General features: G+C 38.7%; 1 protein-coding gene across 5 annotated transcripts in view; it reads left to right on the top strand.

Annotated features, from left to right (window-relative positions):
- ACAA2 (acetyl-CoA acyltransferase 2) overlaps nucleotides 1-26,700 on the top strand; it is a 33,300-nt gene extending 6,600 nt beyond the window's left edge. For all 5 annotated transcript variants that reach the window (XM_069568515.1, XM_069568518.1, XM_069568514.1 and 2 more), the window contains 9 exons: nucleotides 3,068-3,234; nucleotides 9,982-10,110; nucleotides 13,186-13,302; nucleotides 15,780-15,927; nucleotides 17,787-17,962; nucleotides 18,706-18,835; nucleotides 22,845-22,915; nucleotides 24,943-25,097; nucleotides 26,282-26,700. In XM_069568515.1, the coding sequence (XP_069424616.1) occupies nucleotides 3,068-3,234; nucleotides 9,982-10,110; nucleotides 13,186-13,302; nucleotides 15,780-15,927; nucleotides 17,787-17,962; nucleotides 18,706-18,835; nucleotides 22,845-22,915; nucleotides 24,943-25,097; nucleotides 26,282-26,366 (1,178 nt within the window). In that variant the 3' untranslated portion in view covers nucleotides 26,367-26,700. The remainder of the gene's footprint in view (nucleotides 1-3,067; nucleotides 3,235-9,981; nucleotides 10,111-13,185; nucleotides 13,303-15,779; nucleotides 15,928-17,786; nucleotides 17,963-18,705; nucleotides 18,836-22,844; nucleotides 22,916-24,942; nucleotides 25,098-26,281) is intronic.
- Nucleotides 26,701-27,726: the final 1,026 nt, after the last annotated feature.

The following is a 27,726-nucleotide window of genomic DNA, read 5'->3' as shown; positions in this document are numbered from 1 at the left end:
ACATTTAATTTGGCTCAATTCAAACTGCTTTCCTCATAGCTCAGTTGGTAAAGAATCAGCCTGCAATGCAGAAGATCCTGGTTTGATTCCTGGGTCAGGAAGATCCACTGGAGAAGAGATAGGCTACCCACTCCAGTATTCTTGGGCTTCCCTTGTAACTCAGCTGGTAAAGAATCCACCTGCAATGCGGGAGACCTTGGGTTAGATCCCTGAGTTGGGAAGATCTCCTGGAGAAGGGAAAGACTACCCATTCCAGTATTCTGGCCTGGAGAATTCCATGGACTCTATAGTCCATGGGGGTCACAAGAAATTGGACACAACTGAGCAACTTTCACTTCACTTCAGACTGCAGACTCTGTGTGCCCTGTAGAGGGCAGCAGCTCAAAGCTAACTTTAATTCATTTCATTTTAGCAGAGCTGCATGTAGTTGGCCCCACAGGTACATGATTAAGGATTCAGCTGGATATTTGGGCTCCCCACTGTGGTCCTTTTCTTTCACAAACCCCCCTCAGGTCCCTGTAAATGTGATTGTTGCAAACTCAGTTTTCTTATTCTTCAAGCCAGCAAGACTGAGTTTTTTAATTCTAGCCATTCTGTTCAGTGTAGAATGCTGGCCTTCAAGTTAACAGCTATAAGCAACTTGAACATTCACCATGTGCTATTCCCTTTTTCCGTATCTACTCTTCACTTGCCTTTTTTTGTTCATTTTCTGGGCACTTGAGGAAGCCCTTCTTCTCTGTCTTCAGTGTCTACTGAAGAGTTGGCCAAATAGGAGCATACTAGGTGATGACCAGAGATAGGACTGTACCAAAATTAGGAAGAAAGCAAGCAAAAGGGAAAGGAAAATGAAATACAAGTTAACACCGATATGAAAAAAGGCCGAGACTGTCAATCAAGGAGGATTAGAGGACATTTACAGGAAGGCATGGGCTTCCCTGGTGGCTCAGTGCTACAGAACTCGCCTGCCGATGCAGGAAACAAGGGTTTGATCCCTAGGTCTGTAAGAGCCCCTGAAAGAGAAATGGCATCCCACTCCAGTATTCTTACCTGAAATCCCCGTGGAGAGAGGAACCTGGCTGGCTATAGTCTATGGGATTGCAAAGAGTTGGACGTGACTTAGTAACTGAGCACCCAGACAGGAAGGTACAGTGGCACAGAACAACCCATCTATCAGAGGAAAACATTTTTAATGCACTAAGCTAATATTTTGCTTCCCTGGTGGCTCAGTCAGTGAAGAGTCTGCCTGCACTGCGAGAGACGGGTTCAGTCCCTGGGTCGGGAAGATCCCGTGGAGAAGGAAATTGCAAACACTCTTGCCTGGAGAGTTCCATGGACAGAGGAGCCTGATGGGCTGCAGTCCATGGGATTGCAAAGAGTTGGACATGACTGAGTGACACTTTCACTTTAATATTTATTGCCTTTTGTAAACATCTGAATATTTTATCTTTAAAGAACCAATCAGATCTGTTCTAAATTGTAGTTAATGTATGTTGCTGCTAACATTCTTTTAGACTGTAAATTTCTCAAAGTAGAAATCAAAGAAAAAGCTGGAATTTTTTTAGGATAGGTTAAGTTTGTTCTATCAAAAGAGATCGCTAACATAAAGGAGAATTGTGTATCTGGGCACAAACCCATTGTTAAAAAGTCTCATAGTTTCTTGGCAAGATGTGGAAATGTGTGCTCAGATTGTCTTTGAGAGGATTTAGTCTATGTAAAGCATACAGCCTGAAGTCTGTCATACAGTAAGTACCCCCTATATGTTGACTATAATATTTACCTTGCAGAGTTGTTTGGGAAGAGTAGATGTTACATGACAAGTGACGAGATGTCTAGTGCCTAATAAATGTTACTATGATGAAGCAGCTGTTAACTGATGTTGTTCCCCAGTATGCAGGCTTTGCATTTTTGCATTTTGCTACTCTAGTGGGTGCCACTCACATCCTAGTCCTTGTAGATTTGTTAAACATGACTTTTTTTTCCCATTGGTGGCACTAGAGTGCCTTGAGAAGGGGCAGTTTGTCTGTACAGAGACACCAATTGAACTAATAGTGATACTGCAAATTTGTAGTCTTTGTATTAATAGATGTATAGATAATTCCTCTGTATCCTTTGTGGTTAGGTCAGATGTAGGACACTTCGTTATACTCTGACACACATTAAAATAGGATATTAGTGAACTAGAGGCTTTAGAAGAAAACAACCAGAATTAAAGAATTATTGAAAGGATACTTCTTACGTACTTCAGAAAAGAGAATTTAGGTCTGGGGAATTTTACACGTTAGCTGACATCAGGTACTGGAGGGGCTACCCATGATAACAGCGTATCTGTTTTGCCTGTTTTATTCTAAGAGTAACAGATAATAGTTCAAGTTATTTGAAGTTTGTAATCTGAGTCATCCTCTGACTCTAGAAGCAGTGACATATATAATACAAATTCAAATACAAATACAAATTCAAATTCAATTCTTTATTCTAGAAGCTATATAAATTGAGTTTGGGATGCATTTGGATAGAACTGGGATTGGTGGATGGAAGATTTGGTAAGCCAAGCCAGCTCAGTATGAGAAAAAAATCATTAGTTTCTGTTGACCGTTCACGGTAACACTGCTTCACACAATAGAGCATGCCTTTAGCACAAGTTAGAGAGGACCTTTCATCAGAAATAGTCTGGAGGGCGTTCATGGTGTGAGTGCTTGGCCTTCAGGTACCTTTAGTTGGGAGATTCTTTGGTTCTGTGACTAAGCAATATATTTCAGCAAGTAGAAGCATTTCCATTTTAAACAAATCATCAGCAAATAATCAGTTTATAAAAATGTTGTCCAGCCAACATGGATTTGCATCAAAGCCTGCCAAGCAGTTCTTGGTTACCAGCATGCAGGTATTGATCAAAATGATAACCCTTAGGACTGCTTGTGTATGTGTGACCCATGCTATGTATTATGCGACAGAGATTTTCAGTTATTTAATTGAAAATTGTGCTTTATAGTAAAGTTCACAGAGAATTGTTTAAAGCATGTTAGGAATACTGACGAATCTGCAATTGCTTATAAATTTCTCCTTGCAATAGGTGTGTTCATCGTTGCTGCTAAGCGGACCCCCTTTGGAGCTTATGGAGGTCTTCTGAAAGACTTCACAGCTACTGACATGGCTGAGTTTGCTGCCAGGGCTGCCTTGTCTGCTGGCAAAGTCTCACCTGAAACTGTTGACAGTGTCGTTGTAGGCAATGTCATACAGGTTAGTAGGGCTGAAGGGAAGTATTCACTCCTATTGCTTTCTTTTATCAGTTTCTAAAAATAATTCCTTTAACATGTCATAATGGTGTACTAGTTAATAATAGTTAAGGGTATTCATAATTTAAGCAATTCCCTGACCCCGGAAGCAGTGGCATATATAATTCAAAGGAGCATATGTTTGGAAACTATGTATCTGTCTGGGACTTGGATACATTTCATTGCTTCTTAAATAACAGATTAATTTCCTTGACTTACTTAAAGTAAATTGGTTCTCTCTGTGTCTATAATTTCTTCACAGTAGAAGCTTGGTCAGTGTTTGTTGTGGGGAATGAGAAGCTCTTTTATGCTCTACCTTGCTATATATGGTGTACAAAGTAAATCATTCATTGGCAATAATTGAAAGCTGAATTTGCCTTCAAAGTGTGGTCAAGATATGCGGATGCTCTTACTCTTCCCACACCTCATTGGTGGGATGGAGGCTCCACATTTAGTGCTTTGCCACCACCAGTGCGTGCATGCCAAGTCCCTTCAGTCGTGTCTGTCTGTGCAGCCCTATGGACTATATGGCCCACCAGGCTCCTCTGTCCGTGGGATTCTGCAGTCAAGAATACTGGAGCATGTTGCCATGCCCTCCAGGGGATCTTCCCAACCCAGGGATTGAACCTGCATCTTAACATCTGCTGCATTGGCAGGTGGGTTCTTTACCGCTAGCCACTGACAGTACTAGAGCCTGTCACTGTTCTTCTGGCTTATAAGGTGTTTCCAGACTGGGTGAGACACCTTGAGACTACTGCCACCTCCTCCACTGCATGCTTTCAGCTCTTAGAACTGGGAGAAGGCTCAGAGAGAGGTGCACAATTGTCCCTTGTGAATAATACTTCTTTGAACATCATGTACAAGTTTCTGTATGGACACAGGGTTTCATTTCCCTTGGGTATATCCCTATGAGTGTAAATGCTAGGTTATATGTTAGCTCTACATTTAGTTGTTTCAAAAACTTTCAGATTGCTTTCCAAAGCAGCTGAACATTTTACATTCCTGTCTACAGGATATGAAGGTTCCACTTTCTCCATATTCTTGTCAACACTTGTTATTGTGTGTCTTTTTTTTTTAATTACTGTAGCCATGCTAGTGAATGGGAAGTAGTATCTCATTGTGGTTTTAATTTGCCTTTCCCTGATGATTGATGATATTGAACATAATTTCATGAGCTTGTGTCCATTGCTATATCTTCTTGAAAGTAAAAGTGAAGTCGCTCAGTGGTATCTGACTCTTTGCGACCCCATGTACTGTACAGTCCCTGGAATTCTCCAGGCCAGAATACTGGAAAGGGTAGCTATATTCCCTTCTCCAGGGGATCTTCCCCACCCAGGGAACAAACCCAGGTCTTCCACATTACAGGCAGATTCTTTACCAGCTTAACCACAAGGGAAGCCCAAGAATACCGGAGTGGGTAATCTATCCCTTCTCCAGTGGATCTTCCCGACCCAGGAACCAAACTGGGGTCTCCTGCATTGCAGGCGGATTCTTGGAGAATGTCTAAGTAATATCCTTTTCCCGCTTTTTAATTAAGTTATTTGTCTTTTCATTATTGATCATAAGTGTTGTTTTTATATACTAGATACAAGTCCCTTAACAGATAACATGATCTGCAAATATTTTTCTATACTTGATTATCTTTTCATTTCTTAATTATATCCTTTAGAGTATGAAAATTTTGAATTTTGATGAAGCCCAATTTTGGTTGCTACTGCTCAGGCTTTTGGTGTCATTATCTAAGAATCTATTTCTAGATCTAAGGTTGCAAAGATTTATTCCTATGTTTTCTTCTAAGTTTTAGTTCATATATTTAGGTCTTTGGTTTATTTTTATTTAATTTTTATATATGTTTTGAAGTACAGATTCAAATTCATTCTTTTGCATATGACTATCCAGTTGTTCTAGCACCGTTTGAGAAGACTCTTCTTTCTCCCATTGGACGATCTTGCCACTGTTATTGAAAATCAGCTGACCATAGACACGTGATTTTATTTTTTGACTCCTCATTCTATTGCACTTATCTGTATGTCTATCCTTTATATGTCAGTTCCACACTATGTTGATTATATTGATTATCATTGCTTCATAGTAAGTTTAGAAATCAAGAAATGTGAGTCTCCTACTCAGTTTTTCTTTTCAAAGTTGTTTTGGCTATTCTGGTCTCCTGCAATTCTAAAATATGAATTTTAGAATGTTTATCCATTTCTACAAAGAAGTCAGCTACGATTCTGATAGGATTGTTTTGAATCTGTAGGTCAGTTGGCGGAGTATTGCCATCTCAACGGTATTAGTATTAGTATTAGTATTAGTATTAGTAAGTTTTCTGATCTGTGAACATGGCATGTTTTTTGTATAAATCCTGTTTAATTTTTTCAACAATGTCTTATAGTTTTCAGAATATAAATTTTGCACTTCTTTTATTAAATTTATTCCTAAGTATTTTATTCTTTTACATGCTATTGTAAGTGAACTGTTTTCTTATTTAGTTTTCAAATTTTTCATAGCAAGTGTATAGAAATGCAGTTGATTTTAAGAACAAAGAAATACAGTTGATTTTTATATATTAATCTTATATCCTGAAACCTTGCAGAATTCGTTTATTAGTTCTAATGGTTTTCTAGTTGATTACTTAGGATTTTTTATATATAGCATCATGTCATCTGAGAGCAGAGATAGTTTTGCTTTTCCCTTTCCAATCTGTATTTCTTTTACTTTTATATTTATTTTTCTTGCCTCATTACTCTGTCTAGAACTTCTGATGTTGAATAAAAGTGACAAAAAATGGATGTTTCTCTCTTGTTCCTGATACTGTGGGGGAAAGCCTCTAGTCTTTCAGCATTAAGTGTGGTGTTATGTGGATTTTTGTAGGTTTCCTTTATCAGATTGAGGAAATTCTTTTTCTGTTCCTAGGTTGTTGAGTGTATTTATCATGAAATGTTGTTAGATTTTTGTCAGTTGCTTTTTCTATGTCAACTGAGATAATCATATGATTTTTGGTTTTTATTCTGTTGATACAATGTGATATATTAATTGACTTTCAGGTGATGAAACAACCTTACATTTCTCAATGACCCTTGCACTGATCATAGTGTATAATTCTTTTTCTAAATTGCTGAATTTTGTTTGCTAGTATTTTGTTGAAGATTTTTATATCCATATTCATAAGAGATATTAATCAGTAGTTTTTGTGATGTCTTTGTCTAATTTTTTTATCAGTATAATTCTGGCTTCATGCTGAGTTGGGAAGTGATCCTTTTCTATTCTTTAGGAACAGTTCATGAATTATCGGTATCTTCTTTAAATGTTTGGTAGAATTCAGTAATGAAGCCTGTCTGGCTTTTTTTTTGTGAGTTGTGTTTTGTACTAATTAATTCAGTCTTCACCCCAAGAAAAAGAAATGCAAAAAGGCAAAATGGTTGTCTGAGGAGGCCTTGCAAACAGCTATGAAAAGAAGAGAAGCTAAAGGCAAAGGAGAAAAGGAAAGATATACCCATTTGAATGGAGAGTTCCAAAGAATAGCAAGGAGAGATAAGAAAGCCTTCCTCAGTGATCAATGCAAAGAAATAGAAGAAAACAACAGAATGGGAAAGACTAGAGATTTCTTCAAGAAAATTAGAGATACCAAGGGAACAACATTTCATGCAAAGATGGGCTCAATCAAGGACAGAAATGGTATGGACATAACAAAGGCAGAAGATAGTGAAGAAGAGGTGACAAGAATACACAGAAGATCTATACAAAAAAGATCTTCGTGACCCAGATAATCACGATGGTGTGATCACTCACCTAGAGCCAGACATCCTGGACTGTGAAGTCAAGTGGGCCTTAGGAAGCATCACTATGAACAAAGCTAGTGGAGATGATGGAATTCCAGTTGAGCTATTTCGAATCCTAAAAGATGATGCTACACTCAATATGCCAGCAAAAGAAAGTGCTGCACTCAATATGCCAGCAAATTTGGAAAACTCAGCAGTGGCCACAGGACTGGAAAAGGTCAGTTTTCATTCCAATCCCAAAGAAAGGCAATGCCAAAAATGCTCAAACTGCTGCACAATTGTACTCATCTCACACGCTAGCAAGTGAAAGTGAAAGTTGCTCAGTCATGTCCGACTCTTTGCAACCCCATAGACTATACAGTCCATGGAATTCTCCAGGCCAGAATACTAGAATGGGTAGCCTTTCCCTTCTCCAGAGGATCTTCCCAACCCAGAGATCGAACCCAGGTCTCCTGCATTGCAGGCGGATTCTTTACCAGCTGAGCCACAAGGGAAGCCGACATGCTAGCAAAATATGCTCAAAATTCTCCAAGCCAGGCTTCAACAGTACGTGAACCATGAACTTCCAGATGTTCAAGCTGGATTTAGAAAAGGCAGAGGAACCAGAGATCAAATTGCCAACATCCACTGGGTCATCGAAAAAGCAAGAGAGTTCCAGAAAAACATCTGCTTTATTCTGTGCCAAGGCCTTTTACTGTGTGAATCACAATAAACTGTGGAAAACTCTGAAAGAGATGGGAATACCAGACCACCTGACCTGTCTCCTGAAAAATCTGTATGCAGGTCAAGAAACGACAGTTAGAACTGGACATGGAGCAACAGACTGGTTCCAAATCAGGAAAGGAGTACGTCAAGGCTGTATATTGTCACCCTGCTTATTTAACTTCTGTGCAGAGTATATAATGAGAAATGCTGGACTGGATGAAGCGCAAGTTGGAATCAAGGTTGCTGGGAGAAATATCAGTAACCTCAGATATGCAGAATGACTCCACACTTATGGGAGAAAGCAAAGAAGAACTAAAGAACTCTTGATGAAAGAGGAGAGTGAAAAAGTTGACTTAAAACTCAATATTCAGAAAACTAAGATTATGGCATCTTGTCCCCTCACTTCATGGCAAATAGATGGGGAAATAGTGGAAACAGTGACAGACTTTATTTTCTTGTGCTCCAAAATCACTGCAGATGGTGATTTCAGCCATGAAATTAAAAGACGCTTGCTCCTTGGAAGAAAAGTTATGACCAACCTAGACAGCTTATTAAAAAGCAGAGACATTACTTTGCCAACAAAGGTCCATCTAGTCAAGGCTATGGTTTTTCCGGTAGTCATGTGTGGATGTGAGAGTTGGACTATAACGAAAGCTGAGCACCAAAGAATTGATGCTTTTGAACTATGGTGTTGGAGAAGACTCTTGAGAGTCCCTTGGACTGCAAGGAGATCCAACCAGTCCATCCTAAAGGAAATCAGTCCTGAATATTCATTGGAAGGACTGATGTTGAAGCTGAAACTCTAATACTTTGACCATCTGATGTGAAGAACTGACTCATCTGAAAAGACCCTGATGCTGGGAAAGATTGAAAGCAGGAGGAGAAGGGGATGACAGAGGATGAGATGGTTGGATGGCATCATTGACTCAGTGGACATGAGTTTGAGTAAACTCTGGGAGTTGGTGATGGACAGGGAGGCCTGGCATGGTGCAGTCCATGGGGTTGCAAAGAGTTGGACACAACTGAATGACTGAACTGAACTCACTTGTTATAGGTCTATTCTGATTGTCCATTTTTCCTTGACTTGGTTTTGGTAGTTTCTTTCTTTCAAGACATTTTTCCTTTTCACCTAAGTTATTTAATTTATTGGGCTTTCTAGGTGGCACTCAATGGCAGCCCACTCCAGTACTCTTGCCTGGAAAATCCCATGGACGGAGGAGCCTGGTAGGCTGTAGTCCATGGGGTTGCTAAGAGTCAGACACGACTGAGCAACTTCACTTTCACTTTTCACTTTCATGCACTGGAGAAGGAAATGGCAACCCACTCCAGTGTTCTTGCCTGGAGAATCCCAGGGATGGGGGAGCCTGGTGGGCTGCCGTCTATGGGGTCACACAGAGCTGAACATGACTGAAGTGACGTAGCAGCAATGTTAAAGAACTTGCTTGCCGGTACAGAAGACTTAAGAGACATGGGTTTGATCCCTGGGTTGGGAAGATCCCCTAGAGGAGGGCATGGAAGTCCATTCCAGTATTCTTGCATGGAGAATCCCCATGGACACAGGACCCTGGCAGTCTTACAGTCCCTAGAGTCACAAAAAGAGTCGACATGACTGAAGTGACTTAATATGCATGCGTTTAGTTTATTGGCACACAGCTGTTCATGGTAGTCAGTTCTCAATATTCACAGTAGTTATGTTTTGTATAGTTGCTGAGTATGCTGAGTTAGCAACTGCTGAACAACCGTTCCCAGTGAAATGACAGTTCCTGTGAGCCTCCAGCCACAACATATTTGTTAACTGATCAAAAAATAACCTTGTTTTATGTGTGTTTCTATGTTAATAAAGCTTCCCTGGTTATTACAGTGTGCAGCCAAGGTTGTGAACCACAGTCTCAGATGCATCCTTTGGTAAAGAACATACTACTTTGAGATAGCCTATTCCATTTTTAAACAGCTCTGATTGTTATAAAATTCTGTATTCTCCTGAAGATTTAATATAAGAATTTCTCATACTTAGTTTGTTTAAAAACCAGTCAACCAAATTATAGTTTATATTCAAATCATTCACACTTACTGTATAAAATATGTTATACCTATATGTATTATGTCATACCTTAGAGCCATATTGTTTATAATTTTTTAAACATTGTGGACATTTTAGTGTATTTTGTCCTTCTTCTTGATTTCCTGGATTTATAGAGGCAATTCTTTTTCTTTTCCTTCTGTTCCAGAGTTCTTCAGATGCTATATACTTGGCAAGACATGTTGGTTTGCGTGTGGGAATCCCAAAAGAGACCCCAGCTATCACTATTAACAGGCTCTGTGGCTCTGGTTTCCAGTCCATTGTGAGTGGATGTCAGGTAAGAGCAGCATTTTATTAATTCTCTGAAAATATTGGTAGTTAGTAGAGGAAATGCCTCACTTCAGTGTAATACTAGGTTTTTAATTTTATAGTATTTATGAAGAGAGATCAATATTTGATTTTTCTTGGAAAATATTCATAGAAAATCATTTTTTGGATATATACATTATGAACATGCAAGAAAATCAGTTCATAAAAGCTAGTGGTGAACCCTGGAAACACTATGCTAAATGGAATAAGCCAGTCACTAAAGAACAAATATTGTATGAGTCCACTTATATGAGGTCCCTAGAGTGGTCAGATTCATAGAGACAGACAGTAAAATGGGGATTGCTGGGGCTGGTGGGGAAGAGAAAATGAGGAGTTAGTCTTTAATGGATACAGGGTTTCAGTTTGGAAGCTGATAAGACTTCTGGAAGTAATGGTGGTTGGTTGCATAACATTGTGTGCTGGGGTCCTAGCCGTCTGGAAAACTCAACACTGGGGGAGTAACTGAAAGTACTCCAGAGGGAGTGATTAAATCACTCTGGGGGGAACAACAGAGAGTGCTCTGGGGGGAGCATTTGCTCCAAAGAACCTACCTTCAAATAGCCTGTTCTGGGCACCACTTGCCGGGGTCCTGCCCCGGTGGATCCAGGGAATTCAAAGGGGAGACAGCGTAGGCGAGGAAAACTTATTTATTTAATTAGAAATATAAAGAGAGATTAGGAAGAAATAGTGTAGTAGGAAAATTTAGTGGAGAAAAGAGGCTGAATAACTTGGTTTACGGGGAAAGCCAATAAAACTTCAGGACAAGAAGTTTGCATCATCTACGTTAGGCCACCAGCATCCATTTGAATATTGGAGGGTGCCCCGCCTTGGGCTCCCTCTCTCATGGATCTTAGAAGCCAGGGCAAGTAAGTAGACGTGGTGAGCCTCCCCGCTCCAGATGGGAATTCAGCCAGAAAAGGAGAGAAGGAGAATAGACCACACGGGGGAAGCCAGTCCAATGACTGGCCCATCCTCTATTGTCCAGAAAGGCCTTTTATACCTTTTTTTTGTACATAGAGATCAATGGATAATATAAAATTATGCAGTGTCAGCAGCCCTGACTCTTATTGAGACCAGGCTTTTTCTCTGCATACTTAGTTGTATATACAAGTCTTAGGTGATTTACATCATCTTCTGGCCAGAAGGCCAATTAACATTTTATGGCCCTTTTCTGATAAGGGTTTGTCAACTAGAAGACTTATTTGTCTTAAAAGTGTTGTTCTTCCCAAAGTCTGGTGCCACTCTCAGAAAGCACTAAATAAAGTTACATTCTTACATAGCAAGGACATAAGAGTGCAGTGATATATAACAAAGAAAAGTAATTAACTCAAAAGTCTAGTGTTGCTAACATCAAAACTACTATATTCCTATTTCCCAATTACATTGATTAATATCTTTCAGGTGCCTAAAAGATAAAGACTATGGAGGCCTGGCAGCAGTCATTGAGTCAACAGTGAAAACCCATCACCAATATAATTTCTAGCTCTTTAGAAAAGGCTCTGTATCTCTAAGATGCTTTAAGCTTTGTGCCTCTCATGGTTGGGGGGCTGTAAGCAATTCACAAGTTGTAAAAAGTCCAGGGAAACCTGTCAGGCAAGTTAGAGAGCCATCAGAGGGGTTTGAGCTGAAACATTCCTTTTATATGCAGGAGACTGTTAACTGGAGCCCTAAGTTAATTCCTTTTAGAGGCAGAAGAGTGGAAAGCACAGTACAATAAGGCAGGCAGACTCTGGTTTTGGGGGGTAGACATTCAGGAAAACCCAGGGGGAACCCCTGAAGCTAGATCACGCCTTTGCGTATGTCTGGCTTCCTTCCTCATGACCGTTGGCACAGGCGGGATTCCTCACGCTGGCTCCCAGCAATTGTGAATGTGTTTAATGACTTGCACAGCTAGAATTGATTAGAATGGTAAGTTTTATGTTATGTGTATTTTATCACAGTTTTTAAAAAGCTAGTCATGACTCATTTTTATTGAGTGCTTCCTATGTGCCAGACGTAGATTTACATTCAGTATCTCACTTAATCTTCACAACAGTCCTATGAGGCAAGAACTGTTATTCCCATTTTATAGGCAAGGAAATTGATTATTAAAGGCATTAAGTTTACTAAGTTGTAGCGGCAGAATCTGATGCCAGGTCTGCAAGAGTTCCAGGTAAGGCAGTTCAAAACAGTGAATAAAGACTATAAGGTAAGGAAAGGAGTTGGAGAATTTAGAGGATGATAAGAAATGTATTTTATTATAAAGGTAATGAATAATACTGTTGGTCAAAGGACAAACTAGTATCTCTTTGAGGGGTAGTTGGGCAAATAGATTTCCTCCCTTGAGCATTGGTAAAAGGGATACAGTAAAATTTAATTTGTCAACATCTTTATGTTTTCAAAGTCTTCATATTTTATTACAAAATAAAATGAAAGATAAAACATAATGAACAAGTTACTTTCACGTTTATTTATTTCTGTTAGAATATATCTTAGTTAGCAAGCCTGATTTTCCTAGCAATCATTTTAAACATTGGTCTCCTGGAGGATTGTTATTTGCTGTTTTTCTGAGAAATGCAAATAGTGGAAAAAATTGGATTCCTCTTTATGATTACCCTAGGTTAACATAGTTTTTATAAATCTGGTCTACTTCAGGTCCATTGATTAATAGGATAAATTTTACTTTTGCCTTTTTAAGGGCTTATTCTTTATCTGCTGGCAATCTGTACATTTATACTAGACATTAATATCTCTGCTAGTTTTCAAGATGTGTATTGAGTTAAGAATTACCATTCCTTGTCAAAATGTAGGTAGGATTTGTTACTCCTGCATAAATGATTGAAAAGTCTGCTAGCTTTTTTCCTTCTTGTATCTTGGGAATGAATATTTTAGCATTCATTTTGAAATTACTTTTATTTCCCTTTGAGACACTGTAATGTGAAAGTTTTACTGTAAACAAAACTTATTGTTTTACTTATTAGCTTTGCTATTGGTTTATTGCTTAATACATATTTCCATCACTATAAAAGGATTTTGGTGGTGTTGTTTGTTTGTTTTTAAATAGGAAATTTGTTCTAGAGACTCTGAAGTTGTCCTGTGTGGAGGAACTGAAAGCATGAGCCAGGCTCCCTACTGTGTCAGAAATATTCGTTTTGGAACTAAGCTTGGATCAGAGCTCAAGGTTGGAACCATTAAAATTTTTAAGAATTATTTCTCATGCTATTATACTGTAATTTTAATAACACTATTTTGGGGCAGAGAAAAAAACTTAAATCAATTCTGTTAATAGGGAGTTGGCAAGATATGAATTATTTGAAAAATGTAAACTATTTCATAGTTGTTAATTTTGACATTTTAACTCACATAAAATTAGACTTTCAGCACACCTCTGCTAGTGTAATTAACACCTGGGGAGATGAAGGAAGGGAAGTAATGGATTAAACAGATGGGTAAAGATTAAATTAATCTCTCTACTGAACAACTGGTAAGCCAAATAATTAAATCTTTGCTATAATTAATGGAAATTTTATTTCTGGAGCAATCTCCATCGAATGGATTTCTTCTTTACCACAGAAAACATTCTCTTCAAATAGGTTATAGCGGCCCAAGTCAGTCAGATAAACAACAGTCCTTTACGAACCACCTGAGTAGTACTGTTAAGAGTGATAGTGTGCTGTCCGTTTTGCATTAAAGGGCCAATGACATTGTATGTTCTTAGGCTTTCCCAGTCATAATCATTGGTTTATCCTGTCCACCCTGTTTCTCCCCTGGCCTTTTTGAAAGTTGAAATGAATAAGACTTAGATAATATGAGATAATATTTAAGATTCCTAATACATTTGAGAAAACCTTTGGAAAGACACGTCAGCAACTCAAAGGGTGACAAGGCAGTCTAGAAGAAACAGGTGGGGCCCATTTATCAGAGACTAATTGGATAACAAAAGCCAGCCTATCCTGGGCTTTTCTAGTCTCACGGTAACTGGTAGAACCTGCTATTGCTACCACTGGAGGTGTGGGATGGAAAAAGGAGCACAGCTATACTCTTTCTGAGGGCATTCATAACTGCCTTAGAGATGGCTACAGGGAGATGTTGTGTGAGAACTGAAGTTTCTTACGAAATGGAACCTTGAGGGTTTAAGTTTTGATTGTAGGATGACTTTCTACATTCTTACCCTGCACATTTAGCACTGTTGATCCTCCTTAGAGCCCTGTGTTTAGAGCAGAGAATGTGTGCCTTTTATTATGGTGTTTTTATTTTTATTTATTTTTTAAAATTATTTATTTTAATTGGAGGCTAATTACTTTACAGTATTGTAGTGGTTTTTGCCAACATTGACATGAATCAGCCACAGGCACACATGTGTTCCCAATCCAGAACCCCTCTCCCACCTTCCTCCCCATCTCCCCCTCTCCCCCGCCCCAGGGTCATCCCAGGGCACCAGGCCTGAGCACCCTGTCTCATGCAGCAAACCTGGACCGGCGATCCACTTCACATGTACATGTTTCAATACTATTTTCTCAAATCATCCCACCCTCTCCCTCTCCCACAGAGTCCAAAAGACTGTTCTTCACATCTGTGTTTCTTTTGCTGTCTCACATATATGGTCATCATTACCATCTTTCTAAATTCCATTTATATGCATTAGTATGCTGTATTGGTGTTATTCTTTCTGACTTACTTCACTCTGTATAATAGGCTCCAGTTTCATCCCCCTCATTAGAACTGATTCAAATGCATTCCTTTTAATGGCTGAGTAATATTACATTGTGTATATGTACCACAGCTTTCTTATCCATTTGTCTGCCGATGGACATGTAGGTTGCTTCTATGTCCTGGCTGTTGTAAACAGTGCTGCAATTCTGGTTTCCTCGGTGTGTATTCCCAGCAGTGGGATTGCTGGGTCATATGGCAGTTCTATTTGCAGTTTTTTAAGGAATCTCCACACTGTTCTCCATAGTGGCTGTACTAGTTTACATTCCCACCAACAGTGTAAGAGGGCTCCTTTTTCTCCGTACCCTCTCCAGCATTTATTGTTTGTAGACTTTTTGATAGCAGCCGTTCTGACTGGAGTGAGATGGTACCTCAATTGATTTACATTTCTCTGATAATGAGTGATGTTGAGCATCTTTTCATGTGTTTGTTAGCCATCTGTATGTCTTCTTTGGAGAAATGTCTGTTTAGTTCTTTGGCCCATTTTTTGATTGGGTTATTTATTTTTCTGAAATTGAGCTGCAGGAGCTGCTTGTATATTTTTGAGATTAATTATTTGTCAGTTGCTTCATTTGCTATCATTTTCTCCCATTCTGAAGGCTGTCTTTTCACCTCGCTTATAGTTTCCTTCATTGTGCAAAAGCTTTTAAGTTTAATTAGGTCCCGTTTGTTTATTTTTGCTTTTATTTCCATTACTCTGGGAGGTGGGTCATAGAGGATCCTGCTGTGATTTATGTCAGAGAGTGTTTTGCCTATGTTGTCCTCTAGGAGTTTTTTTAGAAAATGTCTCAAAACCAAATATAAATCATAATAATAGTAAATGCTCATCAGAAAATCTCATTTTACTTTTATCTTTTTTGTTGGAACTGTTGATTATTTAAAGAAATGTTAGCATATTACTTTCAAGAGAAACACTTTACAAATTACTTTATTAATGTTTTTTAATAGCTGGAAGACACTCTGTGGACAGGATTAACAGATTCGCATATCCAAATGCCGATGGCAATTACTGCAGAGAATCTTGCTGTAAAACATCAAATAAGCAGAGAAGATTGTGACAGATACGCCCTGCAGTCACAGCAGAGGTGGAAAGCTGGTCAGTGAAAGTGGTTATTACAGATATCTTTAGAAAGAAAACTAGGAAAGGTTTTTATCCTTTTAGATTATAAAGGCCATATAATAATATTGTTTAAAATGATATCTTTTGAAACACATTTTTTTATTACTTTGTTTTTAATGCTTAAATATTGAATATTCTGTTAATGATTGCAAATTAACTGGAAGTTTCTCTTTTGAAGTATGTGAATGCTACTTAAAAAGTAGTGTGGATAATTGGTCCTATCTGGACACTTGAATTTTGCCCCAAACGGGTCAGTAGAAGACTCTGAGGGCTATGATATACTCTGTTGGAGGTGCTAGCTCCCTGGGGCAGAGGATGTGGTCCCCCAAGAGGCATCTCATACTCACAAGAAGGGGATGGTATGTTTGGGAAAGACTCACTGGGAATCCTTTTATGACTTCCCTCTCCCATTTCTAATTGAGAATCATTGCATCTGCCTCAGAGACCCAGAACTAGCCCAAGGCCCCAGCTGTGGTACCCTTGTGTAACACTGCACACTGCTGGTGAGCCAGTCCTAAATGGGCAAAATGACAGCTGTTCTTTTATTAGTATGGTGAATTGAAGAAATTTGTTAGTCCTCTGAAAAGAGTTTTGAAAACTAAACTATTATAAATGAGCAGACACTCTTATTTAGGGGGTATTAAATAAGTGAAATAGTGAGGATAAAGCTCATTTTAGTATTTCAGAGGGATAAGTGGAATGGAGCTGATCCAAGTCATACTGTTTTTAGTTACACGTTTAAGTGAAAGGGTATTGGTCTAAAGGTCAAGAGTTAGTCTGTTTCTAGTTTTGCCACGGGAAGATTTTCTGACTTCAATCATTTATTCACCAAGCATTTATTCACTGTGCTAATAATAGAGGTAAAAATATTTGCCTTCCCTTTTTCTCTAACAGAATTGTTGTGAAAAACAAATAAAGGAAGTGTTAGCCTGTTATGAAGTGGCATCAACTTTAAGGTGGTATTATTTCTAACTTGGGCTTCCCAGGTAACTCAGTGGTAAAGAGTCACCTGCCAGTGCAGGAGACATGCGTTCAATCCCTGGGTTGGGAAGGTCCCCTGGAGGAGGAAATGGCAACCCACTCCAGTATTCTTGCCTGGAAAAGCCATGGATAGAGGAGCCTGGAGGGCTGCAGTTCATGGGGTTGCAAAGAGTCAGACACTACTGAGTGGCCGAGCATGCATGCATTCCTGACTTACTCTATTTCTGAAGCTTTAGACTAACTATCGTCCACTCCGGTCAATGGAGTTTGAAGTAGATAAGCTTTTTACTCAGAACTGTGTCAGTAATAGCGCATATAATTTCTTCACATTGCCTGTCATTAAATTTCAGTGATAGATGACTTGGTGACATAGATAACTTGGTAACCTTTTTTCTTATTGTGCTAAAAACAGTTAACATGAGATCTATCCTCTTAGTAAAATTTTAAGTGTATGGTACATTCCTGTAGACTATCAGTATTAATACAACTTGGTTACTTTTTAAACTATTTCGTATCTCACCCAGAGTAGTTAAAAAAGGGCATTAAATCCATTTGATGCCGTTACATCTGTAGGTAGCAGACAAACACTAATAATCTAGCAGTACCTTATAAAAAATATTGTAGTTAAAAAAAAGTCAAAATTGTAATATTACAGAGTGTATCTGCATAGGTGACAGTATATTAAATCCTCCAATAGACAAGGTAAGTTATGTAAGTAATAAAAGCTTATATTAAAGTAGACAGAGAGGAAAGGACAGAATAGAAATTAAATTGAAGGATATATTTGTTTTCATTTTTCTAGTTTGTGTTCTTTTTTCTCCCCATTCTTATGAATAGTCTTTCTACTATTTTAGCTAATGATGCTGGCTACTTTGATAATGAGATGGCACCAATTGAGGTGAAGACAAGGAAAGGAAAACAGACAATGCAAGTAGATGAACATCCTCGGCCCCAAACAACCATGGAGCAGTTGAATAAACTTCCTCCAGTGTTCAAGAAAGAAGGAACCGTTACTGCAGGGAATGCATCGGTAGGTAGCAAGCACCTGGGCCTACCTTGAACTCTTCTTGATGTGTTCACTGCAAACTGATCAGGCAGTATCTTTTAGATGCCTTTCATGCTGATCTTCAGTTACTTAGCCTAAGCTAGTAGTGTTCATATTCTATTAATTTGGGTTTTCATACTCCAAAATAAATTAGGGACCTTATATAATACTCTGCCAATTTCTTAGTCTTTTCAGATTGTTAGAAGGAAATCTACCTGGTTGGTTTTTTGTGTTTTTTTTTTTTAACTTTTTATTTTGTACTGGCCTATAGCCAACTAGCAAACAATGTTGAGGTAGTTTCAGGTGAACAGCAGAGGGACTCAGCCATACAGATACATGTATCCATTCTCCCCCAAACTCCCCTCCCATCCAGGCTGCCACATAGCATGGAGCTGAGTTCCATGTGCTGTACAGTGAAATCTGTCTGGTTTATTATTTTACTTTTTCTTTCTCATGTGTGCACCTCACCAGATTTCTTCTTAAATCTACCCACATCTGGATGTAAGCTTTTCCTTTACATTCTTTCCTGTTTCGCTTAGTGAAGTTGTATTCTGTGCCTGAGACAATCTCTTTAATACAGTAGTTTATCACTAGTGCTACTTGTTGTGTTCCAGATTATGGGGCTGCTTCCTATATGTTGCCATAATCCTAATGGCACTCCATTAGCTCAAAGCTTGATTAACTATATTCTTTTATCCTCTAGTTAATCATCTGTGTTTGTTTCCAAGGGGGTTTCTGATGGTGCTGGAGCTGTTATCATAGCTAGTGAAGATGCTGTTAAAAAACATAACTTCAGACCACTGGCAAGAATTGTGGGATATTTTGTGTCTGGATGTGATCCCACTATCATGGGTATTGGTAAGTTTGTAGTGATACAAAGTGGTTCTGTTATGTTTCTGGAGATAAATCTTTGGCATTCAGATTGCTGAAACAGTAGCCACATCAAGGTCACTTTTGGAGAAGAGGAAATTGGTCATCAGTCATTTAAACAACCCATCTTTATGAAAAGCTATGCTTGGCACAATGGGAAGACCAAGACCATGTAAACTCCTTGTGGGCAGTAATTGTGTCATGTTGTCCATTTAAGATATATAAAATTAACACACAGTAAACAACAGAGAAGCATTACAGGGTAATGACAAGACAGACAAAAATGGGAGATGGGAGAGGTCATGGGATGAAGTAGAGAAGATATGAACCCCACTGGGTGTTTTCCACATGATTTTACATGTAGCTCATTTAATTTTCCCACAACCCTAGTAAGTGAGATTTCTTTGTGAACAGAAGAACTGAGGCTTGGGGGGATGGTCTTGTAAAGTTCAAAAGCAGTAAGTGATGAAATGGGGATGTGAATCCAAATCTCTCGTCGAAGGGCTCTTTTCCCTCTGTTGCCTCAGGAAGTCAAAGAAATAATGCACCTGGCCTATCTATGACTTAATAGGAAAATTAAGAATTCTAAACAATGCATCTCAATTGGCAAAATACTAGCAAGAGAAAATTTGGAACACCCTACAAATATGTGTAGTCTTGGCTCCAAAAATATGAATTAGAAGGAAAACAAAAAACTTTTTGCTGGATACACTCCTAGGAACTATAGACAGTGCTGAATTTTAATAGTTCCTACATCATTCTCTGGGAAGACAGGGAGCCGGTTATGTGCCTCACAAAAATAAAATTGACTTTGATCTATCCCACCTATACCTTTATACCCCAGGAAAAAGCCTGCCCTAGGTTATAGATTCAGATTTTTGATGAGCCAAAAGGTTTTCCTATATACTTAGTTAGGCCTTTTTTGACTAACTAAATTGGTTTTCGAAGTAGGTCCTAAGATTAAAAGGGAGATCACCTGTTTCCAGCCTGCCTTCTCAGAAGTCCTTCAGTGTAAGCCTCTAGGTGCTACTCAGATAAAAATCACTTATGTTGATTTGGGACTAAATTAATACCAGTCATGTTTGTTGCCATGTCCTTGAGAGATTTATCTCTGTACAGAATTCCTCAGAAAGAAAGCTGGCATGATACCTTGTCATTTTTCACTGTGTTGTAAATTATGTCAACCGGAACTGCAAGCTTTGGAACCATCTGTTAAAAGTCATTTGTTTTTTCTTTATTATGGTCTTAAAAACTTACTAACTTTTAGCTACCTACTGTCAACAAAGTACACCTTTTGTCTTAGAAATGAAAGGTAGCTTTAAAAATTAGAGATCTGTGTATTGGTATGGCTTTATCATGTTGGTGTTTATGGCAGTAGTTCCCAACCCCAAATGATGATCAAAATCTAACCATAACCCCAGTCCCCCTCACAATTTTGTTTTGTCTAGTAGGTCCAGATAGAACCTCGGAATATGGGTTTTTTTCCGTGTACAGCTGGCTTTGATGATCAACCATATTTATTTGATGTAGAAAAGTAGTTATTTTAGAGTTTTCAGTTTAACCTCTCTTAAGAGTTTCTGATACATTGACATGGTCAGTGAACAAGAAAGTTTGGTTTTTCTTCCTTCTATTCTTGGGCCTGAATATTTGCCCTGTAGTATACAGTAAATGCCATCGTGGAAGAATTCTGTTTTTCCTCAGGGTTGGGAGAGAGCTCTATCCCACACCATAAGATGTCCTCCCCCTCACCTAAATAGCTCATCTCTCAGGTGCAGTGTGGGGCCAAACAAGGTAACTGTATGAAGTGCACCAGGTGAATAAATAAGGGAGAGTAGATTATTGAGTATCTGGTGGAGATTGATTCATCAATCCAAATTCTAACAATAGTTGTTCTCCAGTTATGCAGTTATTCAACATATAGCATTGCTTAGCCCTGCCCAGTAGGTACAGATCCAGAAAAAGGTGGAAAGCCAGGAATGGAAGGGTGCAATTAATGGCTCCAGGGAAGGACACAGTTTTAGAGAAGCAGTGTTCCCTGGACCTCCCCATGAGAGGCAGTGATAGGGGATGGGTACATGGAACTTTGAGCCTCTTCAACTGGGACAGCTCTAGCTTTACCTGTTATTGGGCTTCATTTGTAGAAAGATATTCTTTAAAAGAAACGGGTTAAAAACCAGCTCAAAGCACTTTGGATGAGAAGCTTATAGCCACCAAAGGTTACAAAGGTTATAAAGCTATTAGTGGTAGGAGCCATTACTAGAAATAAGGTGTCCTTTTCCCAGCAAAACTACTATATCTTCCTAAGGCCCAGTAAGTAGCAAAGTGGTAGGGAAACAGTCCTTTAGAAATTAGCTTGTAGCCTAGCATGTTGTTAAAATTGACTGTAACAATTCTAAGTTAATACTAACGTGTTTAGTCATGCTGACTGTGATTCTGAAGGCAGGGAGGTGTGAGCAGTGGTTTCACATCCTCAGCACTTAGTGGTGTGTAGCTTTCACACCTGTGGGTACTGCATTTTCTGACCATGCTGGATAATTGACACTCTGCTATTGACCATCCACCATTTTCATGTCTTAAAGATACAAAGAGAATCTGGAATTAGATTCTGTATTAAATCAGTAGCCCATATAGAACTGATGCTTTAAATTGGAAAGCGTTTATTGGTAGTCCTACCCATCAACAGATAATTGTCCAAGAAACTTTTTAACTAGGTGACCAAATTAATTATTATATTTAGATTGTGTTTTGCTTTTCTTGTGAAGACTGATTTCCCATTTTACCTTACATATGTTTGTGAAGCTTGTTATAAAATGTTTGACTGCTTGAATTCAACAAAACACCACATATTTTTTCTTTTTAGATGTTTATGGAAGTTTTATTATCTAAGGGAAGATAGAGAAGTAATCATCCCTAGCCAGATTTTTTATATTTTGGAAAGAAATATCAATTTACTTAAAATTATGAGCAATATTAAAAATAAGCTCCAATACTTTGGCCACTTGATGTGAAGAGCTGACTCAATGGAAAAGACCCTGATGCTGGGAAAGATTGAGGGCAGAAGGAGAAGGGAGCAGCAGAAGATGAGATGGTTAGATAGCATCACCGACTCAATGGACATGAATTTGAGCAAACTCCAGGCAATAATGAAGGATGGAGAAGCCTGGTGTGCTGCAGTCCATGGGGTCGCAAAGAGTCAGATGCGATTTAACGACTGAACAACAAAATTGAACTATCATTAGTGATCATCAGAAATCTGGGACTTAGAGTTTATTTCCAAAGTTTTTAAAGGTGGATTTGCATTTCTTCGGTGTGAGTTATGTTTTATTTCGAATCTCTGCCTTCTGTTGGAGTTACAAACATCTCCTTGCTTTAGCTATCTTTTCCCTGAAGTGCCTGGTACCTTTTTATCTTGCTGTGCCCATGTGGAGATACCAGTGCTATTTCTTGCCTTTTGTCCAAAATGGGTCTGAAAATTCAGAGCATAGCCACAGTCACTTCTCTACTGGGAATGTATGATTTGTATTCCAGGAGAGTACCCAGTTTGCCTGGGCATTTGGTGTTAAAAACCATCTATACATGAGAATTCCCTGGCAGTCCAGTAGCTAGAACTTGGTGCTTTTGCTGCTGTGGCCTGGTTTTGATCCCTCTTTAGGGAATCAAGATCCCTGGGCCAAAATTTTTTTTTTTAACTAAAGTTAAAAAAAATAAGATACATTTTAACAAACCGTCTATACAAAACCTCACTGCTTGGGCTGTTTAAACTCTTAAAGTCGTATGGTAGAATTTTTCACGTTGAGTCTCTCATCTACAGTTTGCATGAACAGCTTTCCATCCTTGTCCCATTTTCTGTTTCTTACTGCCCTGTCATTTAATATTGTGTGCTGTCAGGGTAGCAAGATTTTTAGTTACTGTAGTTATTTCCTCCTTACTTACCTGTTTAGTAAAAAAGGAGAAATTTGATATTTACAAGGTGAAATTGGTTTTTGTTCTTATATAGGTCCTGTCCCTGCTATCAGTGGAGCACTGAAGAAAACAGGGCTGAGTCTTAAGGATATGGATTTGGTAGAAGTAAGTGTTCTATATTTTTCACAACATGGAATAAGCCATCAACTTCTATAGCATAGATGGCTTTAGTTTTATTTTTATAGGTCTTTTTGTTTTAGTACCTTTAAACTTTCCAAATGGTATGAATCTGAACAAGTATTACTTTCATTGTATGCCTGTGTTGACATATAATCAGGCTCTACCTTATTAGAATGCTTTATTTATATTTGAATAATTCAAAGGGCCTTTCTTCCTCTACTAAAGTGTAATTCTTAGGTACTTTTTATGACCTTGTAAGATTCTGCTATTAATACATTTTAAACTATTAATGTGCCTATTGAACTGAATTGAATGTTTGTTAAGGTGGGTGAGAAATAAATAACTGTAACTTTATTTTATGGATTAAAGTAGAAAAATACAGGTTAAAAAAAATGACCTAATAGAAAAAAATAATCTAATCCCAAATCTAAGTTTCTTACACTTCTGCTAAGTTAACAGCCACCCCCAACCCCAAAACTTAGGTTTGGCTTTTACACCACAGTTGTGGCATTTGGAATGCATCTGTCATAATTTTTGGCATTGGAAACTTAGATTTATTGGGAGAGTGATTTCTTTAATGTTAGATTAGAACAAAAGCATCTTAAATGTTTAGTACAATTAAAAGAAAGGATTAAGAACATGCTTAAAGATGGATTATATACATTCGGCATTTAGGAAGTATTTGAACATTTTAGGTAATTAGGCTGCTTAATTACCATATTTGTGTTAGTAAATAAGTACCACTCAATTTCTGACTTCAGATTTCACACTTAAACCTTGAAAATATTCATCTCTGTAGAGATGTTCATCAGCATTTATAGATGTGTAAACACTCAAGGACATACCTCTCCATACCCTGATGTGATTGTCTTTGAGACATTTGATGATCGTGAGATAGTTTTTCCTGGGTTCAAAAGCCTAGTTTCACAACATACTCTAGGTCTCTCAGTACCTCGTGACTATATAAAATGGAAAAATAAATGTTGGATCTAAGGACAAGTAAAGCACTGTCTCTGGAGAACACAAAATATAGTAGGAAAGAACACAAGGGTGGATTTTTATCCCAGCCCTGGAAAAGGTGCCTTTTCAAAAATCAGTATCCTTCTCTATAAAATTCTCTGCTGAGATCATATGAAAATATAATTCTGTAAACATGAAATAAGGTAATGCTCCTAGCCAGCCTTGTTAAGTGTAATGCAACAATATGATACTTTTTAGTTCAGGCCATGTTTCAACATGGTAACTATTCCTCTCGGGTGTCTGGCTCTGAAAGTTTATTCTTTATTGTCTGTCAGTTTCTTCTTGGAAGTATGGCTAGTAATATGCATTAGTAGTAATAATAAGAGCAAGTATTTATTGAATATTTGCTTGTGTCAGATAATACACTAAACACTTAATATCCATGATTTCATTTAATGTTAACAATAACTCTTAAGATGATACAACAGTCACATTTTACCAGTGAAGAAAATTGAGTGTCAAGAGAATTTTAAGAACATGCATACTGCCAAGATTTGAACTATCCATATGGCTCTAGAACCTGTAGGTTTTCTATAGTACCCCATTGCTTCTAGTCCAGGATCCATGTGTAGTATCACTGAGGATTCCTTTAAGGCAGAGGTCCCCAACCTCCAGGATCTGATGTTGAATGATCTGCGGTGGAGCTGATAATAATACTAGAAGTAAAGTGCACAATAAATGGCAATACACTTGAATTATCCCAAAGCCATCCCCACCCCCACCTCCAGTCCATGAACCTGGTCCCTAGTGCCAAAAAGATTGTGGACTGCTGCTCTAAGGGATGTGTTAACACTTAAAGTATTGCTTAGTAAATATACCTATTTTCAAACCTGTTATCTTTATGAAGAATGATTGAAGATAAAATAACCTTGCACGGTAGTTTAAGTAGGGAAAAAAACAGGAAAATTAGCAATCAATAGGACTGGACAATTCTCGGTTAAAAATAAGTTTGTGAATAAGGATTTTTATTAAGTGGTTTGATTGTTTTAAAGGTGAATGAAGCTTTTGCTCCTCAGTACTTGGCAGTTGAAAAGAGTTTGAATCTTGACCCAAGTAAGACCAATGTGAATGGAGGAGCCATTGCTTTGGGTCACCCATTAGCAGGATCTGGGTCAAGAATTACCACACACCTGGTTCATGAATTAAGGTACGTGCTAGAAATTGTTGCTTTTCAGATTTGCTATCTTTTGTGTACATGCATGAATTTAGGTTTCCCCGGAACAATCCAACAGGTGCCCATTCTTCCTCATTGCCCCTTGCCCTGCCTTTCTCCCAGTGATTTGAGCACCCCTTTTTCACAGACCTTACTGATGACTCAGTTGCTTAGTTGGTGCTCTACTCTTGTAACACTTGCTCTTCCCCGCATGTGCAGTGTAGCCACTTGGCACGTGTTCACAGAGGGCCCAGTGTTCACGTGGCCCCATCCCTGGTGTGGGTGCACAGCAGGGAGTCCGCAGTGAGGCCCGCGTCTCAGGGCGCTTGCATCCTCGTGCTCCTTACAGGAGTAAGACACAATTATTTCAGAAAGCAAAGTGCTGATCAAGACGCTGTCATTTAAGAAACCTAAGCAAACTGACAACTGGGGTCTAAGTTTTTCCTTCACTGTTTCCAGGGTTCCAGCCTTCTGTGCATTTGATACTTTGAAGTTTTAACAGAAGAGCTGCTTCTTCTGTAGTGTGTCTTTTGGACCATTTTGTTTTGTTAGTAGGAAAATTGGAAACAAAACAAATATGCCAGGCTTGAAAATCATCGCTGTGGCTCCCTGTGACATTAGGGTAAATAGGACTCCTGTTTCAGTTAATAATTGGGTTGAAATGAGTGATTGATTGCACAAAAAATAATTCCTGGATGGTTTCTCAAGGTCATTCTATCAGGACTGAAGAATTACAGTGGATGGTACTTTAAAGGAGTCTGAATTTTTATGAAAGGGACATGAAATATTTCTAAACTATATGACCTTTCAAACAGACAAACTTCAGTAATTATACTTATGCTAAGGTCCATAAAAATCTAAAACAGATAAATCAAGGAGGCTGAATATTAATATTTACTCCCCCTCTTCAACTTCCAGCCCATCCCAGTTACCTCCTATTTTATATTTGTTTCTACCTCCATCTTCTGTGTTACTATACTTTTTAAAATAAGAATACTCAGCTTTCCAAATCCTTTCTCCTCTTTTCCCCAGTATTGAGGACTGGAGAAAACATTGAGCTGATAAGCTGAACGAGAATGAATATTGCAAATGTGACCATTATAAATTCTATTTAATTGATTATCTAATTCCGTACATTCTTTATTCAAGTAGTTTTCAGCCACTGCTTGCTTTCTCAGGCGTCGGGGTGGAAAATACGCTGTAGGATCAGCCTGCATTGGAGGTGGCCAAGGAATTGCGGTCATCATTGAGAACACAGCCTGAGGAGAGCAGGCAGCCTGCCCTGGTCCATGCTCACATGACTTGACTAGGCCACAGTAAACCAGGTGACCTTCAGAGCAGATGCACAGCCAGCCATGCTCTGCACGGAGAGTGACTAGGTTTGGGTAAGGGATGGTGAAGCAAAGACCCATTTATCATAAACAAGAGCCTGTGCCAGAATAAATTCTCTCAAATTTGTACCTAATATGCAGCATTTCTGAACTGAAATCCAACTAATGTAGGCTTTAAAGGGAATTGTATTCTTGCCAAATAACCGTCACTTATGCCTTAAATAATATGATTGCAGGGAAATTGAATAAATACTGCCTTAACTTCAGCTAATCCTTTCCTGTTATTTCTTGTATTTTTCTAAAGTTTTAATTGAGGTAAAGTACATATAACATAAAATTTACCATCTTAATTGTTTTTAAGCATACACTTCAGTGGCATTAAATACATTCACATTGTTGTGTGGCCATCACTACCATCCATCCATCTCCAGAGCTCTTTTCATCTTGTAGAACTGAAACTCTACACCCATTAAACAACAGCTCCCTGTTCTGTCCTGTCTACAGCCCTTGGCAACCACCAAAAAGTCTCTTATGAATTTGACTCCAATAGGTACCTCATATAAGTGGTGCTTAGTTGCTCAGTCATGTCCGACTCTTGGCGACCCCATGGACTGTAGCCCACCAGGCTCCTCTGTCCCTGGGGATTCTCCAGGCAAGAACACTGGAGTGGGTTGCCATGCCCTCCTCCAGGGATCTTCCCAACCCAGGGATTGAGCCCAGGTCTCCTACACTATGTGACAGATTGTTTACTCTCTGAGCCACCAGGGAAACACCATATAAGTGGAATCATACAGAATCTGTCCTTTTGTGCCTGGCTTATTGCACTTAGCATAATGTTCTCAAGAATCATGCATGTTGGAGCGGTCCTAAGATGGCGGAGGAATAGGACGGGGAGACCACTTTCTCCCTCACAAATTCATCAAAAGAACATTTCAGTGCTGAGTAAATTCCACAAAACAACTTGAATGCTGGCAGAGAACATCAGGCACCCAGAAAAGCAGATCATTGTCTTCAAAAACAGGTAGGAAAAAATATAAAAGACGAAAAAAGAGATAAAAGAGGTAGGGAGGGAGCTCTGTCCTGGGAAGGGAGTCTTAAAAAGAAAGAAGTTTCCAAAACCAGGAAACACTCTTGCTGCCAAGTCTGTGGCGAGCCTTGGAAGCACAGAGGGCAACATAACAGGGAGGAAAAATAAATGATTAAAACCAACAGATTACGAGCCCAATGGTAACTCCCCCAGTGGAGAAGCAGCACAGATGCCTGCATCTGCCACTAGCAAGTGGGGGCCTGGG

Source organism: Ovis canadensis, chromosome 23 (assembly GCF_042477335.2).
Source record: "Ovis canadensis isolate MfBH-ARS-UI-01 breed Bighorn chromosome 23, ARS-UI_OviCan_v2, whole genome shotgun sequence".
NCBI lineage: Eukaryota > Metazoa > Chordata > Mammalia > Artiodactyla > Bovidae > Ovis > Ovis canadensis.
The sequence above is the reverse complement of the archived record's forward strand: the minus strand, read 5'-3'. Positions and strand labels throughout refer to the sequence as shown.